Here is an 18084-nt window from a genome sequence, read left to right on the forward strand (position 1 = left end):
TCTTCCCAAACTATTTTTGATAGTCACCCTCAGACAGAAGTATTTTATACAGAAACCCAGGACACATGGCTATACATACACATGTAATAAACAAAAATTCTGCTTATGACCCACTAAACTGATTTCACAATCCACTAATAGGTCACAATATGAGGTTAAAAACAAAAACAAAACTCAGGTTTCTATCTCTAGTTTATCTAGTTTATTTATGCCATTACTTTCAATGGCAACAAGCACGATTACTTTTGCACCAACCTATAATTAAAAAGGCTCTCCTTTAATGCTAAAGCTGAAATACTGTATTCCACACTGTCTCAGGAATTCATCTTTGGGCTACACAGACACTTAAGAGAAATCTGAGGGAGATATAACTACATTTAAAACCAGAAAAACTAAATAACTGCAACCCGTAACATTTCAAAAACTCAGTCACTTCCACAATTCATGCATGTAAAAACCTACTTTGGTCCTCCGCATTCAACTGCAGAAGCTTTCACAAACCGGATAGGTTGTAATCCCACTGGTTCAATGCTTAGAGTATTGTTTTCCACAGCCTCCAGAACAGCTGAAGCCAACTTTAAAAAAAAGAAAAAGTACTAGATGCTATACTGGCAGAAAAATATCAAGATTGTATTCTACAATAAACTAATTTTACAAATTATTCTTCTCCCAAGTTCCACTGGCTTGGCTTTAGCAAATGAAAAAGGAAGAAATCAGATAATTTTCATTTGATTTATTTTATAATCCAAACACTGTTATGAAAGGCAATTCACTTATGGTGAAATAACTTTCCTCATTACTTGGATGAGGATTAAAGGCATTAATTCCAGTCTCTGTTCACTCCTTACCCATGATTAATATCCACTGTTAATGCCACTTCAAAATGAATATCCTGAAGCTTTATTCTGCTAAATGTATACAATATTTTTAAACACTGGTCATTTATACCACAGCAATATATATTAATTAGCTGTATATTCTCTGAATTTGTATTTATGTGCATAAGAGTGAGTCTACAAAAGAATTAGCTGAATTATCAAATATTAAATGCCAGGATGAAGATGGTAGCAACTGATACAAGATGAAACAGGAAAACTTCTTTAGTCTGGCAAGGTTACTAATACTGAATGGCCTACCTGAAACCAGATACAGAGCCACAATGAACAACACATATTCATATCAAAAGTGTGAAAAATGCTCATCTTAACTTCTCCTGATAAGTAACATTACAATTAAATTCTTGAAAGACTTAACATAAAAGTCTTAGGATTAAATTTCTTATACTTTAATTGACAGGATATTTCTAGACAAACCTTTCACATGTAAGAATAAATTAAAATTATAGCTTTACATTTTTGTACTGCCTTATTTTTCTAAGGTTTTTGTCTCTACTTAATTCACTTCATTTTATCCTTTTAACAATCCTGTGGCACAGGCAAAGAAGGCATTACTTTTCCTGTTTTAAAGATTAAAAAAATAAGATTTTTAAATCATGCACAGATAGACACAACATATGCCTTTAACAGAGTGTGTAAAGAACTTCCCTTACATTGAACCTTGGACTGTGAATCAAGAAACAAGTCCTATCCCCCATACCTATTTAATACCTGACACCAATGCAGTATACATTTTAGTGTGAATGATCCTCTGCTCATATAAGGAAAGATGTTCAGTAACTAAATGCCGAGAAATTATCATGATTCTAGTACAGAATGGCAAAAATAGTAAAACATGACATTTTATAACAACTTATTTATGTAGGAGATATTAAAATATGTAATATGATTCAGTTTAAAAGAAGTACAGAAACAACTATAATGAAGTCCTACTAAAATGAAAACAAATTACCTCGCTTTTTGAGAATGTTAAACACGGAAAGATATCTTCCTGGTAGATTTTGTCTAAGAAAGGACATGTCCTGTCCATTGTGGGCTCATCCTTCCACAGTCGAAACTCATTATACAAGGATAAGTCAGCCTAACAGACAAACCAAAGGAAAACACAAAAACATGTTTTAAAAAGTATAAACATAAAAACCACTTTATAAAACCAAAACTAATTTAAACACCTCACGGAAAAACAATGCTCTTTATTTAAAATAATAAATTGAACCACTCTTGATTAGTTATATAATACCTGGTAGCAGTTTTCCTTTTTAAAAAATGACTCTCAAATAACCAAGTAACTTTTTTCCATGCATCATCTGCTACCATGTTCAATAACACTGCTATTATCCTCACCCTGAGCTCCTTCTCCCATCCCCACCAAAAATGCTGGAGTTCCTCTTAAGACACAGGTGTCACACTATTCAGAATATAATAAATGATGACAAGTCTTTTCTGAAAACAATAAAAAGGTAATTTGGAACCTAATTAATTATAGTGTCTGAATAAACTGAGACTGACTGAACTGTGAAACCTAATTTGGGATCAAAAATGACACAGTTCTACTATAACTTGAAGGCATTCCCAAAAGAATTGTCAAAATGTTACTGCATAAGCAACAGGATTTTAAAAAACAACACGTAAAGTCTTCTAAACTGCCTACCTTAAAATACAACATTTATTTAGATATTTTTGACATATTTTTGGTATCCAGTAACTACCACCTTAGGCATCGATAATAATCCACTGCTGGCACCTGCCTTCCTATTCACTCCTCTAGCTGTCCCTCTCTTTCCTATCTCCCTAATAAATGTTCCCCAAGTATTCTTCCCTACAGCTTCTCAGATTCCCTCAGTCCAGCTCAATAACATCTGCTGGAATACAAACTTGCACTGACATCAGTCACCCAAACTAGAGCAGTCTCCACCATCCTACAGCGCTAAGCTGCTCTTGTCCACAAGCACTGGATACACCATAAATGATGCACTGACTATAGCTACAGACTGCCTCTAGGATAGCTCTATCAGACGTGCAAGTAGTCTACAAGAACGTAACAGAGCTGAGTGTAGCTAAGCCTTCCTACAGACTTCCTTTTAAGGTGTATAAAGGCAATCTCCATGTGAATTTTCTTTTCAGTCCAATTCATAAATTCCTTGAATCAAAGCAAAAGCAGTAGGATAAATAATATTAGCATATAAGCAATACTTACATTTTCAAATGCATTTTCTTTGTAAAGTTACTGAGAAAAAGGACATAAACCTCAAAGCAGGTAAGTGGTATTCTAAGGAAAGATTCTAGTTTAAAGGCTGTAATTTAAACCATTTATTAAGAGCTGACTCTGCCAGGAACCACTGTAAGCACTTTACAAACATTTAATCCTCACAACTGTACAAGACAGGTATTATGATCGCCATTTGTAACTTGCCCAAGATTGCATAGCAAGAAAACAGTGAAGTCCAAATTCAAATCTAAGTGGCTTGATCCCAAAGCCTTGCACTGGGCTTGTATGTCTGCATGCAGGAATGTGTATTTTAAATGTCTACAGAAGACATGTTGCTAATGTCATAACTGAGTGCCCCCATCATATTTTCTACAAAAACATGGACATGCTTCATTTTCTTCCAGATCGTTACGTATTTTTCTAAGACTTACATAGGCCAAATTTATGTAATTCCTTTGCCTAGTAAGACTTTTTGACAAGTTTTTCATGAAACATCAGAATATAACACATACCTGGAAAGCAAAGGTTATTATTTCGAAGTTATATGCTGCCTACACATGTTTTAAGAGATTTCAAAAACTAAAATGAACCTTTACCATGTTCCATGAGAAGACATTTAAATTTTGTTAGTGTCAATAGGGGGGAAAAGTACATAATTACTTACACATACTGAGTAAGAAACAGCAAAAATAGTACCAGGCAATTAAAATTGCTATTTAAATTCCAAAGAATTAGAATTAAAGTTACGACAAAAAAAGTTTCTTAAATACTTCACAGAAACCAATGTGAATTTTGGATTTGGTTACATTCATATTTAACCAAGTATTGAACTTCTCTCTTAGCAGCATCTTTCTTATTAATAATTAGTCAAAATGCAATTCAATTACAACAGGTTAACAACATTGGTTATTCCATTTAATAAACTCCTGACTTCCATACAAAAATTTAACAAGCACACACATTTCTTCAGGATTAATGATGAACTTGAATTCAACAATGTAAAAGATGGCTTCTAAGAAGAAATGGGAAAGCTTCATAAATTATTGATCAATCCTCTTAGAAATGCTTTCTCACAGTATACAATGATTAAAAACAATTTTTACTCTAAACAGCTCAAAATACTTATATATTATTTCAGTTATCTTTATTACATATCTTTTAAAATAATAAGACTATTATTATTATTATTATTATTATTATTATTTTGAGATGCAGTTTCACTTTTGTTGCCCAGGCTAGAGCGCAATGGTGCAATCTCGGCTCAATGCAACCTCCGCCTCCCAGGTTCAAGTGATTCTCCTGCCTCAACCTTCCGAGTAGCTGGGATTACAGGCATGCGCCATCACGCCGGCTAATTTTGTATTTTTAGTACAGACGGGGGTTTCTCCATGTTGGTCAGGCTGTCTCGAACTCCCAATCTCAGGTGATCCTCTGGCCTCAGCCTCCCAAAGTGCTGGGATTACAGGCATGAGCCACCGCGTCCAGCCCATTATTTTGTTTTAAATTTTTAATTATTATGGATACATGATAATGGTAGCCTTATATAGTTGTAAGTGTCTGAATAACTGAGACTGGCTGAACTGTGAAACCTAATTTGGGAACAAAAATGATACTAATTGTTCCACTATAACTTGAAATTTCACTTAGCAAAATGTCTTCCAGCCTCACGTAGTTGTAAGGCTACCATTATTTCTATTTTTTGTTGCTTAATTATCCGAATTAACTCTAGGACTCCTTTGCTGATATAGAATTCTCTCTCTGAATTTAAATATAAGCAACGTATTGATCTTTAAGAAAATAATCTTATTTTCACATATTTCTTATATCCATACTTTGTAAGTGCACTCTAGCAATAAACATTGACTAGCCAGATCATTAAAGCCACCCACTCTCCTCTAGACAACACATGACAGTTTCCTCCCTTAATGAAATATTGAGATTAAGAAACTTACCAAGTTTCTAGCAGGTACTCCAAGGTCAGCCAGGTAGAAAATGGAACTGAAGAATCCCTGAAAGCAGCCAGCTCTAGATAAAGCCTCCCCCATCTTAATACTGAATATTTTGTACTAAAAATTTTGCTGGCAAAAATGATAACTGACACCTCAGTGATGAGAATTAACAAGAATCAACAGAGTCAGAGGGGACAGTCCTTGACGAGTTACCTCTTTGCAGTCTTTTACAATTGGCTGTATCACACTGAGGTCCTGATGACTGCCACTCATAGCACTGCTTGTGCTTTTATTTCTTGTATGCCCCTTTTTAAAAGGTGTCTTTCCACCTGGCAAAGGCTCTTGCGTAGGTGATGTTGGAGAACTGGACAATACAAGTGTCTTCAATGCAGCTACTTCAGCTTGAAGTACATCAATCTTGGAAAGAAATCAACATAGTCACATACATTAAATATGTTTCATGACAAATGCAGCTAAATATTAGCAATCTGGTCAAAACACTTTCAAAGATGAAAAGTAAGTGTAATTTGTATGTCCTGTGGAGTAATAAAGAGAAACTAAAATCAAGTTTTTCGATGTTTCCATATGGTTTGGATTCATCTATTATTCACAATGTCAAATCAAATTTTGAAAATTACCATAATAGCTAACATTTATGTGAATTTTCAAAATCTTCAAAATACAATAGCTTATGACTAGTTGTAGAAGTTCACTCCTAAAACAGTAAAATCTAATAACATTTAGGTGGCTTTTCTCAGTGAATTTAAAAACTAAGTATTAACATTAAAATGTGATTCTATAATCCTTTGGATAATTCATGTGATTTACAAGGCTTTAAATCATTTGGTTCTCATATAAATGGACACCAAATGTTTACTATTAATTATATCTACATAGTAGCTATTTTCTTCTATTTTTCTGTAGTTTCCAAATTGAAAACAAGCACTACTTTACAATCAGAATAAAATCCAACAGATGTTAAGGTATCTTTAAAACAGTCACCACTATTTTATACTATTAAGAGCAGCAAAAACTTACTTTTCCTTGTGCTTCTTTTAGCTGTTTTTCTGCTGTTGCCTGCTTGATATTTGCTTCTCTCACCATTTTATGAGCTTCCTGAAAAAGTTAACATCTCACATTTTAGAAACAAAGTAGCATTTGTTTTCAAAAAGCTTTTGCCAAGTGTTTATGATTGAAGCAAACATATACTACCAGAATTTAGCCCCAAAATAAGTACTCAATATCAACTATGGAAGCAGCAGTTGACAACAGAGAGACAACTATGAGGCATTAGGAATAGGTGCCTTCTTTTAGGACCTATTACCACCGAGGCAGCCAAGTTGAGATCAATCATCCTGATTAATGCTTGCATAAGGACTGTAAATGTGATGAAGGCAAACAATGACCAACATGTCAAAGCCACCTCCTTTGCAGTCAGCTTTTTATAATGTGGTCACTATATATATTCTTATTAGTCATAGCAAAGACATACAGGAGGGACAAGTAAAAACATTAACACACCAATAATGTTGCAGTTTACAGTAATGACAGTTAAGCCGCCTTAGAACTTTTAATAAAAAGATTCACAAAATTATACACGTCACTTAGTATAAGTGTTGTTCTGTGCAGAGCAACCTAAAAAGGCAAATCAGAGTTTACCCTTTAATAGATTTTTAATCTTTCAGTACTACAAATATGAAACTCTAGGCATTTAATTCATTTTATTCATATAATGTTTATTCATGAGACATTTACTCATGTCATCTCCTCGTGAGGTACTGCTCCAGATGCTGATTACATTCTGGGAAAGGACAAAGTCCCTGCTCTTAAGGAGCTTACATTCTGATTATTCAAATAAAATATCAGGGTAAGAATTGCAGGTTTTATTCTAAATGCAATATGAAGCCTTACAGTTTTTTTAAGGAAGTCTTACAGTTTTGTTAAGGAAGACATGATCTTTTTATTTTTAAAAGATTATGCCCTTGTATAGAATAATCCCTATAAGGGATTAAGAATGGTCTGGAAGCATATATATAGGGTGCTTGAGATAGTGCCCTGGGATTTAAGAACTTACATTTTAGAACTTCAATTCACAATTTATCAGAGGAAGGAAGAAAATGAGCTTCAAAGATATTTAATGAATAGTTTGACAATGGCACCCTCACTAGGTCTATGCACAGAGGTAGAATGGAAAGGTGGAAGTTCTTTACATCAGAGTTTGACTGTTTCCCATTTGTTCATCTGCTTTTACACTACTGTAATGATTGTAGTTTGCATGTGCCCATGAATGTGAATTTGCAGCTTATATTAGTTTAAATAGGAGAATCTTTACTATCAATGATTTATAACAAAATGATATTAACCATGAAGATATTCCATGCACTATTATTCTGGCTATCTTGGCAAAGTCCTTAAGAGCTGTCAAATTTAATGAGTTAAATAGTCTCCCTTTAAAAGTAACAATTGTTTCAGATTTGCTGAATTTTTCTGGGATAAGTGGCTGTCAACAGAAGACTATTTGGTGATGTTTTAAAAATAATAAACACAGCTAATCTGACCCTTCAAGATAAGTAACATTTTAACTTTAAATGCAAAAGTAATTCATACTATGGAGAGAATAGTTGACTAAATTTTTGGAAATGGACTCTGCTTTCATTAATAGTGGATTATACAGTTTGGACCACACCTCAAATGGAGAATGATTAGAAAAGCTACACAAGTTTTTTGTTTGTTTTTAAAATGTGTTTGAAGGTATTTGAGAACAAAACAGTGAAGTAAACTTAGAAGTGATGTGAAATTTTAGGTGACTTTTCCACTAAACACGTAAGGGTTACAGTGAAAAGGTATAACACACATGTAACTGGAGCCCCAAAAGGAAAGATGAGCACTAGACTAGGGCAGGATCAGTTGCTAAAAAGATAACATGCAGAACTTTTACAGAATTTTTAAAAAACTGACAAAAAACATCAAAAGGTAGACTCAAAAAAAGTTTGAAACTTTTCCATCACACTGTCCTTCTGAAGCTGAAAATGATATAAGTATCACCTATACCAGGAGTTGGCAAACTTTTTCTGTAGAGTCAAACACTATGTATACATATTGCAACTCCTTAGCTCTGCTGTTGCAATGTGAAAGCAGCCATAGACAATACACAAATTAGTGTCGCTGCTTTAATAAATAGGAGCACTGAAATATACATATCATTTTGTTTTTATTTTAGCATATCCAGCACCTCCAAGTTACCTTTTTTTTGGAGAGGTGGTGAGCATACAAGATCTACCTTCTTAGCAAATTTGTCACATACAATATAGTCATGCTGTACATTGGGTCTTCAGAATTTATCTATCCTGCATAACTGATACTTTGTACCAATGACCAACATCTCCCATTTCTCCCATTTCCCAGCTCCTGACAACCACCAGTCTACTCTGTGCTTCTATGAGCTCAACTGCTTTAGCTTCCACATATAAGTGAGATAATGTAGCATTTGTCTTTCCAAGTCTTGCTTATTTCACTTCCTCCAGGTTCACTCATGTTGTTGCAAAACATAGGATTTCCATTTTCTTTTAAGGTTGAGTAGTATTCATATATACACACATACCCCCCACATTTTCTTATTTTTGTTCTCCATTTGCTTGGTAAATCTTCCTCCATCCCTTTATTTTGAGCCTATGTATGTCTCTGCATGTGAGATGGGTCTCCTGACACATTTTCTTTATCCATTCATCAATGGACATGTAACTTGTTTCCATAACTTTGCTACTGTGAATAATGCCGCAATGAACATGGAAGTACACATAACTCAAAATAGCAATTTTCTTTTGGATATATACCTGGAAGTGGGATTGCTAGATGATGCAGTAGCTTTATTTTTAATTTTTTGAGGAGAAACTTCCATACTGTTTTCCATAATGGCTGTACCAATTTACATTTCCACCAATAGCAGACAAGTTCCACTGCTCCACATCCTTGTCAACATTTACTATCTTTTGTATTTTGATAATAGCCATTCTAACCAGTGTGGGATGCTATCTCATTGGGGAGTGATTGGCATTTACCTGATGATTAGTGATGTTAGGTACCTTATCATATACTGGTGGGCCATTTGTATGTCTTCTTAGGAGAAATATTTAGGTCCCTAGCCCACCTTTTAATTGGGTTGTTTTTTGCTACTGCATGCCTTATATATTTTGGATATTAACCCCTTATCAGATACATGGTTTGCAAATATGTTTTCCCATTCAGTATGCTGCTTTTTCATTTTGTTGACTGTTTTTTGCTGGGCATAAGATTTTCAGTTTGATACACTCCCACTTGCCCATTTTGCTTATGTTGCGGGTGCTTTTGGTGTCACATCCAAAAAAATCACTGCCCAGACCAATGTCAAAAAGCTTTTTCCTTGTTTCTTCTGAGTTTTACAGTTTCAGGTCTTACGTGTAAGTCTTTAATCCATTTGAATTGATTTTTCTTTATGGTATGAGATCAGCGTCTAATTTCATTCATTTGCATGCTGCAATTTTCTCAGCAGCACTTATTGATAAGACTATCTACTCCCCACTAGGTGTCCTTAACATCTTTGTTGAGGGTCAGCTAACCATAAATGTGTCATTTCTGGGCTCTCTATTCTCTTCCATTGGCCCACGTCTGTTTTTGTATCAGTGCCATACTGCTTTGACTTCTGTAACTTTGTCATGTACTTTGATATCAGGAAGTGTGGTGCATCCAGCTTTATTTTTCTTGCTCAAGATTACTTTGGGGCTGGGTGTGGTGGCTCATGCCTATAATCCCAGCACTTTGGGAGGCTGAGGCAGGTGGCTCCCAGAGGTCAAGAGTTCAAGACCAATCTGGCCAACATGGTGCAAGCCGTTTCTACTAAAAATACAAAAATTATCTGGGCGTGGTGGTGCACACCTGTAATCCCAGCTACTCAGGAGGCTGAGGCAGGAGAAATGCTAGAACCCAGGAGGCAGAGGTTGCAGTGAACTGAGATCACACTATTGCACTCCAGCCTAGGCAACAGAACAAGACTCCATCTCAAAAAAAAAAAAAAAAAAAAAAAAAAAAAAAAAAGCACTTTGGCTATTAACATCTTTTGTAGTTCCATATGAATTTCCTACTTCTGTAAAAAACTCCATTGGGATTTTCATAGGGATTGCATTGTATTTGTAAATCACTTGGGTAGAACAGACATTAACAGTATTAATTCTTCCAGTCAATGAACACAAATCTCTTTCCATCTGTGTCTTAATTCCCTTCATGAACTCTACTGTAATTTTCAGTATACAAGTCTTTTTGCCTCTTTGGTTAGGTTTATTCCTGAGTATTTTATTCTTTTTTATGCTTTTTGACACTGAAATCATGAGATTGTTCTCTTAAGTTCCTTTTCAGATAACTGCTTGTATAGAAACATCATTAATTTTTGTATCCTGCAACCCTACCAAACTCATTTATTAGTTCTAACTTTTTTGGTTGTTGAATCTTTAGAATTTTCTACATTTGTGATCATGTCATCTGCACACAGAGATTGTTTTATTCCTTCCTTTCCAATTGGGTTGCCTTTTCTTTTTCTTGACTGATTGCTCTAATATTCCAGAACTGTGCTGTACAGAAATGGTGAAGAGTGGGCATCCTTGTCTTATACCAGATCTTAGAGGAAAAGCTTTCAATTTCCCCCATTGATTATGATGTTAGCTATGGGTTTTTCATATATGGTCTTTATTGTCTTAAAGTAAGTTCCTACATCTATTTTGTTGAGAGTTTTAGCATAAATGAATGTGGAATTTTTGTCAAATGCTTTTTCTGTTTCTATTAAGATTATAATGCATATTATCACTCTATTACTGTGGTTTATTACACTAATTGATTTGCCTATGTTGACGCATCCTTGCATCCCAGGGACAAATCCCATTTGGTCATAGTGTATAATCCTTTCAATATGTTACTGAATTTGATTTTCTAACATTTTATTAAGGGCTTCTGCATCTATGTTCATTGGGAATATTGGCCTGTAGTTTTTTCCTTGTGGTACATTTACTGGCTTTGGTATCAGAGTGATATTGGCCTCATAAAATGAGTTTGGAAGTGTTTCCTCTTCTATTTTTGTAAGAGTGTAAAAAGAATTGGCACTGATTTTTCTTTGAATGTTTGGTAGAATTTACCTGTGAAGCCATCTAGTCTTAGGCTTTTTTGTTTCTACATCTTGATTCCATTTTCTGGAATTTGATTCCAGAAAACTGATTCAGTTTCTAGGAATTTATCTATTTCTTCTAGATTATCCAATTGACTGGCATGTGATTCATAAAAGTCACTTATGATCCTTTTTATTTCTGAAGCATCCATTGTAATACCTCCTCTTTCATTTCTGATTTGAGTCCTCTCTTTTCTTGGTTTGTCTTGCTAACGGTTTTTATTTTTTTCAAAAAACAAACTCAGGTTTTCTTAATATTTTCTATTATTTTCCTATTCTCTATTTCTACTCTGATCTTTGTTATCCCTTTCCCTCTGCTAAGTTTGGACTTAGTTTGTTCTCCTTCTAATTCCTTGAGGCATAAAGTTAGGTTGTTTGATATTGTTCGTCTGTTTTAATGTAGGCCTTTATCCCTCTTAGTACTCCTTTTTCTGCATCTCATAAGTTTTGGTACATTGTGTTTTCAGTTTCATTTGTCTCAAGACACTTTTCAAGTTCCCTTTTGATTTGTTCTTTGACTCAAAAGTTGTTCAAGAGGATATCATTGTTTAGTTTCCACATATTTGAGTTTTCCTGTTTTCTTACTATTATTGATTCCTAACTGAATTCCATTTTGAGTGGAAAAGATTCTTAGAATGATTTTGATCTTCTTAAATTTGAGACCTGTTTTGTGATCTAACATGAACTATACTGGAGAATGTTTCATGTGCACCTGAGAAGAATGCATATTCTTTTGCTGTTGTGTTAAAAATTCCATACGTATCTGTTAGATCCATTTGGTCTATAGTGTTATGCAGTTCTGCTGTTTCCTTATTAATTTTCTGTCTGAATAATCTACTCATAAGAGAGACTGGGGTATTAAAGTCACCTACTATTAATGTATTGCTGTATCTCCTTTCAGATCTGTCAGTTTGTTTTATACATTTAGGTGCTTTGATGTCAGGTGCATATATACAGTCATGCACCACATAACATTTCAGTGAACAACGGATTGCATATATGACAGTGATCCCATAAAATTATAATACCATATTTATTTTTACTTTACCTTTTCTATGTTTAGATACATAAATATTTATCACTGTGTCACAAGTGCCTACAGTATTCAGTATAGTAACATGCTGTACAGGTTTGTAGCCCAGGAGCAATAAGCAATATGATATACTCAAGGTGTGTAATAGGCTGTACCACATCTAGGTTTGTGTAAGTATACTCTACCGATGTTTGCATGATGAAATCTCATAATGACAAAATAATGATTTAAAATAGGGAAAGATGTATTTCTTATATCAGACCAATAGATGTGTGAGTTATCAGCAGTATTAGATCTACTTTTGAAAACCGAACTTAGACCAGACCTTAATCTGGATTATAAACTGTCAAAACAAGATTTTCTAAAAAAAAGTAACATATTCAATCACAATCCTCTCACTAAGTATATATAAAACATGTGTGTGTATAACTGTTTTAATGAGAATAAAATATTTTTGTACCATAATAAAAATTTTAAGCATTTTTATTGTCTTATATTTTAAAACGTGTATTTACAACGTATGTTAACACATTAGTATGTCCATTAGCAAGTGTGTGTAATTTATAAATACGTATATATGTTCATATAGAACACTGCCTATATGTGCCTAGCACATAGGGAACTCTCAATAAATATTAGGTATCTTCATCATAATGGAGGTAACATGCTCAAATTTTTCTTGTACTTATCAGGTACAGGTTCAAAAAGTTTGGCATCTATTGATTTAGCTAACAAATGATGGTGGCTTGGAAGGTGATGTGTTCTATGTCCTGGAGGTAGCATCAAAAGACTTAACTGATCATTTGAGTGTGGCATGAAGAAATAAGAGGCCCCAGTGATGACTTCTTTTCTGTGGTTTGAGACAAACAGAAATGCCATTTATGATTTTCACAGTAGATAAAGCAAGAGTTAGGATCATGAATATGAATGCCTGCATTGCTCATTAGCCTCTCTGTGCCTCACTTTTCTTCTCAAATAAAATGATAATAATCTGCCCTATATGCATCATAGTACTGTTGAGAGAAAACTAGACATATCATAAACATTTACTAAAACTGGCTTATAAAACAAACTTCTTAAGACTACTTTTCTTCTCCATGTGAGATGTAGACTGCTTTGTATTCTTTCAACTGACTTAATTTTATATTATCTCAAAATTGGAGGTGTTAAAAGAAAAACATAACTTTTGAGGTTTGTTCAGTATTTGATACTTTTAAAACTCAACTTTGTTATATACAAAGTATAATTATATTGAAGACTAGGATAATAGACTCCTAATTTGAATATACATGTCAGGCTTACCAAAACTGTGCATATTGAGTTTATTCAGAATAATGTTTAATTCTTAAAAAGTTATGCACACATACACACACACACATATAAAGTGCAAAAAAAGTATCTGTTCATAAGACAATGGTAAACAGATCATGAAGGCACAATTAAGACCAAAGAAAAACTTTGAGCACTTTTTCCAAGATTCATAAATAATTGGTTCGAATACAACTTTCTTCATTACCAAAATCATCTTTAATCAATGTACTTTGTTTTCCAGAAAGTAGCCACAGTGTCAATGCTAATAGCCACCATTGGGTTAGAAAAGGTTAGAGACTCCAAACTATATTTTTTAGATATGCTTTTTCACTAACTGCATAAGCTGCATTTCCGGTCCTTCACATCCTGCTACTTACAGGGAGAAGTTTCTTTCTGTTTTTTCTCATTCTATTTCATGTAACAGAACATACATACATGTGCAGATGGGTGAAACTAAGCAGGGTTGAATTAAATGCAAGTAGTCAGGAAATAAAAATTAACATAAATAGCTCAATATATTTGCTTTTTACTTAATATACATATCACTACAAAATTTTCTTCCAGTCAGACAACACGGAAGAAAAATCTTACGTTTCTATATAACCTTCTATACAGAAATATAACAAGTCATATAGCTTCTAATCTACCTCTTCAACTTTCCACTCTTCCTATCCTTAAATTTATTCTCCTCTCATCTCCAATGACTAGCTAGCTAAGAAAATAAACAAATTAGTTTTAAAATGTTCATGAAAGAAAATGACCCTAAAAAGACAGAGAAGAAGGCAAAGGGGTATGGAGCAAGGAAAGCATGGGAAGTCCTACATATCTAAAGACATCCAGTGCAATGTTACTTGTAATGATAAAAGTTGTGGAACAGGCACCTAGTTAGTAGATGATGACTATCATTACAATCAGTGATGGTGCAGTAACATTAAAAATGTTACTTAGAAAAACACAAAATATTAAATTACAACTATGTAAGAATATATATATACCTGAGACTGTGAAATAGATTATGAGTAAAAATAACAAAAGGTGATGGAATTTCCCCCCGCCACAAGTTCATTATAATAAAAGTTTTAAGAACAAATCTTTAGGAAAAATATATATATATAGTTAAATGATAATGGCATTAGCCATTCCAGTAACACATCAATGTTATTGTTAAGGAACTTCTCAAGACTCAAGATCTTAACCCAAAGGAGACACTTTATGGCAACAGTTCTTACTCATGGAAGTACTACCCTCACCTCGCCCACCAGGGGTATTTGTATGCTGTCAAAATGATCAGGGGGTGTTACTAGCACTTTTTTGAGCAAAGCCTATTGTGATGGTTAATTGTGTATGTCAACCTGATTGAATCACAGGGTGCTCAAATATGTAGTCAAAGATTATCCTGAATGTTTTTGCATAAGAGTAACATTTACACTGGTAGACTGAGTAAAGTAGACGTCCCTCTAGAATGTGGGTGACCCTCATCCAATCAGTTGATGACCTGAATAGAACAAAAAAGGGCGACCCTCCCTCAAGGAAGAGATTCTTTTTTCTGCCTTCAGATTCAAACTGAAACATTTGCTCTTCCCAGTTCTCAGACCTTCAAAGTCAGACTGGAAGTGCACTATCAGCCCTCCTGGGCCTCCAGTTTGCTGACTTCCACGGCGGTTCCCTGGGACTTGCCAGCCTCCGTAACAGCAAGAGTCAACTCCCTATAATAATGAGTGCCTCTGTCCCTCTCTCTCTCTCTCTCTCTGTATCTCTCTCTATATGTATATGTATAGGCTCTGTTTTTCTGGAGAACCCTAATACACCAAGGACACTAAACGTCCTACAATGTCAGTGGCACCCCTATGGAGAAACACTGCTCCAGTTAGGTAGAAACTTTTCCTGGTGGTGGGCTGGATATAAAAAGTATGCCTTCTTACAAGTAGATGTGCCTTCTACCATTTCTCAAACTATCCCATATAAGATGACTATCTCAGAGTCTGCCCTCTTAGTTGTACAGTCATATGTAGTTAATCTAAAGTAGCCCATAAATACTTGGTAAAATAAAAAATCAATACTAAAATTTGCCTCCTTTCTTTGCACACATACATTTTTAAACAATCTGATACTGGTAGCCCATAGTTGTTTTTTATTTCTTTTCACATCATTTTAAGTTGTAAATTCTACATTACTTAAAGATTTCTCTTTTGCTTAGAGGACTTATAAATATACATGAAGCTAAGCAAATCTTTTTCAAGATTCCCTCAAAATACAATTTTGTCAATATATAAAAGTCAAGATGCTGCTGTTGGCCAAGATGTAAATAGACCAACCTCAAATAGACTAGCTGTGAGTTCTTCCAATTCCTGTCCAAGTTGATCTCGCACTTTTGAAAGCCTCTCACATTCTTCATCTTTTAACTTCAGTTCCTAAGAGAAATTGATAATTTTATTTTGGATCTCCATTGTTGGAAGTTAGTTTCAGCAGACTATATAATCTTTACTAATAAAATTATAAAATATGAATACTGTCGCTTCCTACAATGTTCACATTGAAAATATTTATCTAGCACCTGCTAGGTGGAAGACAATCAGGGAAGTCCAAAATTACAGAAAATCCCAACTAACAAATTAAATTTTCACATTTCTTTCATAAAATATTCAAAAATTAAAACTATATATTATATATAATATATAAAAATATATATTACAGGTGAAAATAAACAAAAAATGACTTAATTCTTTTTTCCTTTAACTTTTCGCTATACATATTTATTTCCATCAAGCAAGGAATTATGCATATTAATTTCAATAAAAATTCACTTTTTTCATGTTTACTTTAAAAGCTATTTACTTACAGGTAACTTCGTGTACCATACTGCAATTATCTAAAATATCTGTTAGGAGACTATACCCATTAAACAATGTAACCAGATATAAATGATGTATATTTGCATTTAAAATCAAGAAAAATGTTAACAAAAATCACATTCTACATTTATATTCAACTCCTCACCAGGTCACATATAGATGTTTTAAAATTCTCTTATTCAGATATTAAAAATATGCAATTTTGTATGCTTAAGTAGCCCTAACCTTTCAAACACAGGGGGAAAAAAAATCTAAGCTCCTTACATATTAGTCACAATTAAACTAATAAAATAACGAGTTAGTGGTGTTATAATTGTGGTGGCAGTATAGCCTTTTAATCCCCCAAAGATAATTTCTAAAAACCAGATATACCAACAAGGATATGAGAATAGCCCAATGAAACTAAGTAAAAGAGAATCTCCATAATTCTCAGAATATTAAGAGAATGTGGATAAATTGCTCACAATGCATGATTACCAGATGTACAAAAGCAGCAGGAAATTAAAGCTACAACAGAGCTACCCTACAAAGCAACAAAACCCAAAAATCACTAAGAAATACTCTACAAGCACAGCACTCTATCTTTGGAAAAAACTCGGACAGCAAATCTAAGAAATAAATGGAGAGAAAGGAAAAGGTTTCCACAAGCTCCAAGTTGCAGGTGAGCATAAAAACCTGTATAGTCAGTCCTAGAGGCAGCAAAGAGTGCTATGAAGCTCTAAACCCTCAAGCATCTTAGAGGAGTATGTAAAAAAGAGCCCTCACCAGGACAGTCTCACCCTAAGGGGGAAAAGTCTCTGAAATCTCAAACAAAACTGCAAGATAATGAAGACAGTGAGAAAGAAGGATCAGATATAAAGAGAGAAGGGAGTGGCAAAGTTCCAAAGGGAACAGTTGACAGAAAATACTATAAAAAGAAAATAAGTATCCTCTGATGGGATGCTAAGCATGTAAAGCTCTCAGAAACAGTGCGCTAGAAAAGAAAAACCTTTTTGACCAAAGATTACCTAAGAGACAAAAGGGGCTACACACATACTCCAATAACAACAAAGGAGAAAGACCTTCAAATGTAAACTGATAAAGCTATCCTGATTTATTCTTTCATAGGAACCTCTTCCTAACAGTCCAGGGAAATCCAGATCATTTAAACATGGGAAACAAAAATATGTAAAGTTATCACAATAATGAAGTTAAATACAAAGCCAAGTCACCTATAAGGGAAAAAAAATCAGACTGGAACCAAATTTCAATGGCAACATTTATGTTAGAAAACAATGAAGTAACATTTTTAAGATACTCAAAGGAAAAAAATGTGAGCTGAGTATTTTATATCTAGCAAAAGTGTCTTTCAATTGTACGACCACAAAGTTATAAAGCTGTAAGACCTTAGAAAATGTCTCTCCTATGAGCTTGCCTGAGTGAACCACAGAATGTTTCAGATTAAACAACAACAACAACAACAACAACAACAAAAAAAAACACTGGAGAAGCCGTAACATGACGGACTGGGGTAAGAAGAAAATACAGCTAGAACTACAACTAAAAGATGGGAATATCAAGAGAATGAGAAGACATGACACAAATTGGGAAAAAAATATTTGCAAATGACCTATATGATAAACTACTGTTTCCAAAATATACAAAGAA

General features: G+C 34.1%; 1 protein-coding gene across 5 annotated transcripts in view; it reads right to left on the reverse strand.

Annotated features, from left to right (window-relative positions):
• RAB3I (RAB3A interacting protein) overlaps positions 1-18084 on the reverse strand; it is a 65554-nt gene that overhangs the window by 7393 nt on the left and 40077 nt on the right. For 4 of the 5 annotated variants that reach the window (XM_011727181.3, XM_011727184.2, XM_071071453.1 and 1 more), the window contains exons 4-8: positions 15901-15996; positions 6093-6170; positions 5268-5471; positions 1849-1977; positions 463-575 (exon numbers count right to left, since the gene is read on the reverse strand). In XM_011727181.3, the coding sequence (XP_011725483.1) occupies positions 463-575; positions 1849-1977; positions 5268-5471; positions 6093-6170; positions 15901-15996 (620 nt within the window). The remainder of the gene's footprint in view (positions 1-462; positions 576-1848; positions 1978-5267; positions 5472-6092; positions 6171-15900; positions 15997-18084) is intronic. The other variant, XM_011727182.3, reaches the window with a different exon arrangement.

This window comes from Macaca nemestrina, chromosome 10, assembly GCF_043159975.1.
Source record: "Macaca nemestrina isolate mMacNem1 chromosome 10, mMacNem.hap1, whole genome shotgun sequence".
NCBI lineage: Eukaryota > Metazoa > Chordata > Mammalia > Primates > Cercopithecidae > Macaca > Macaca nemestrina.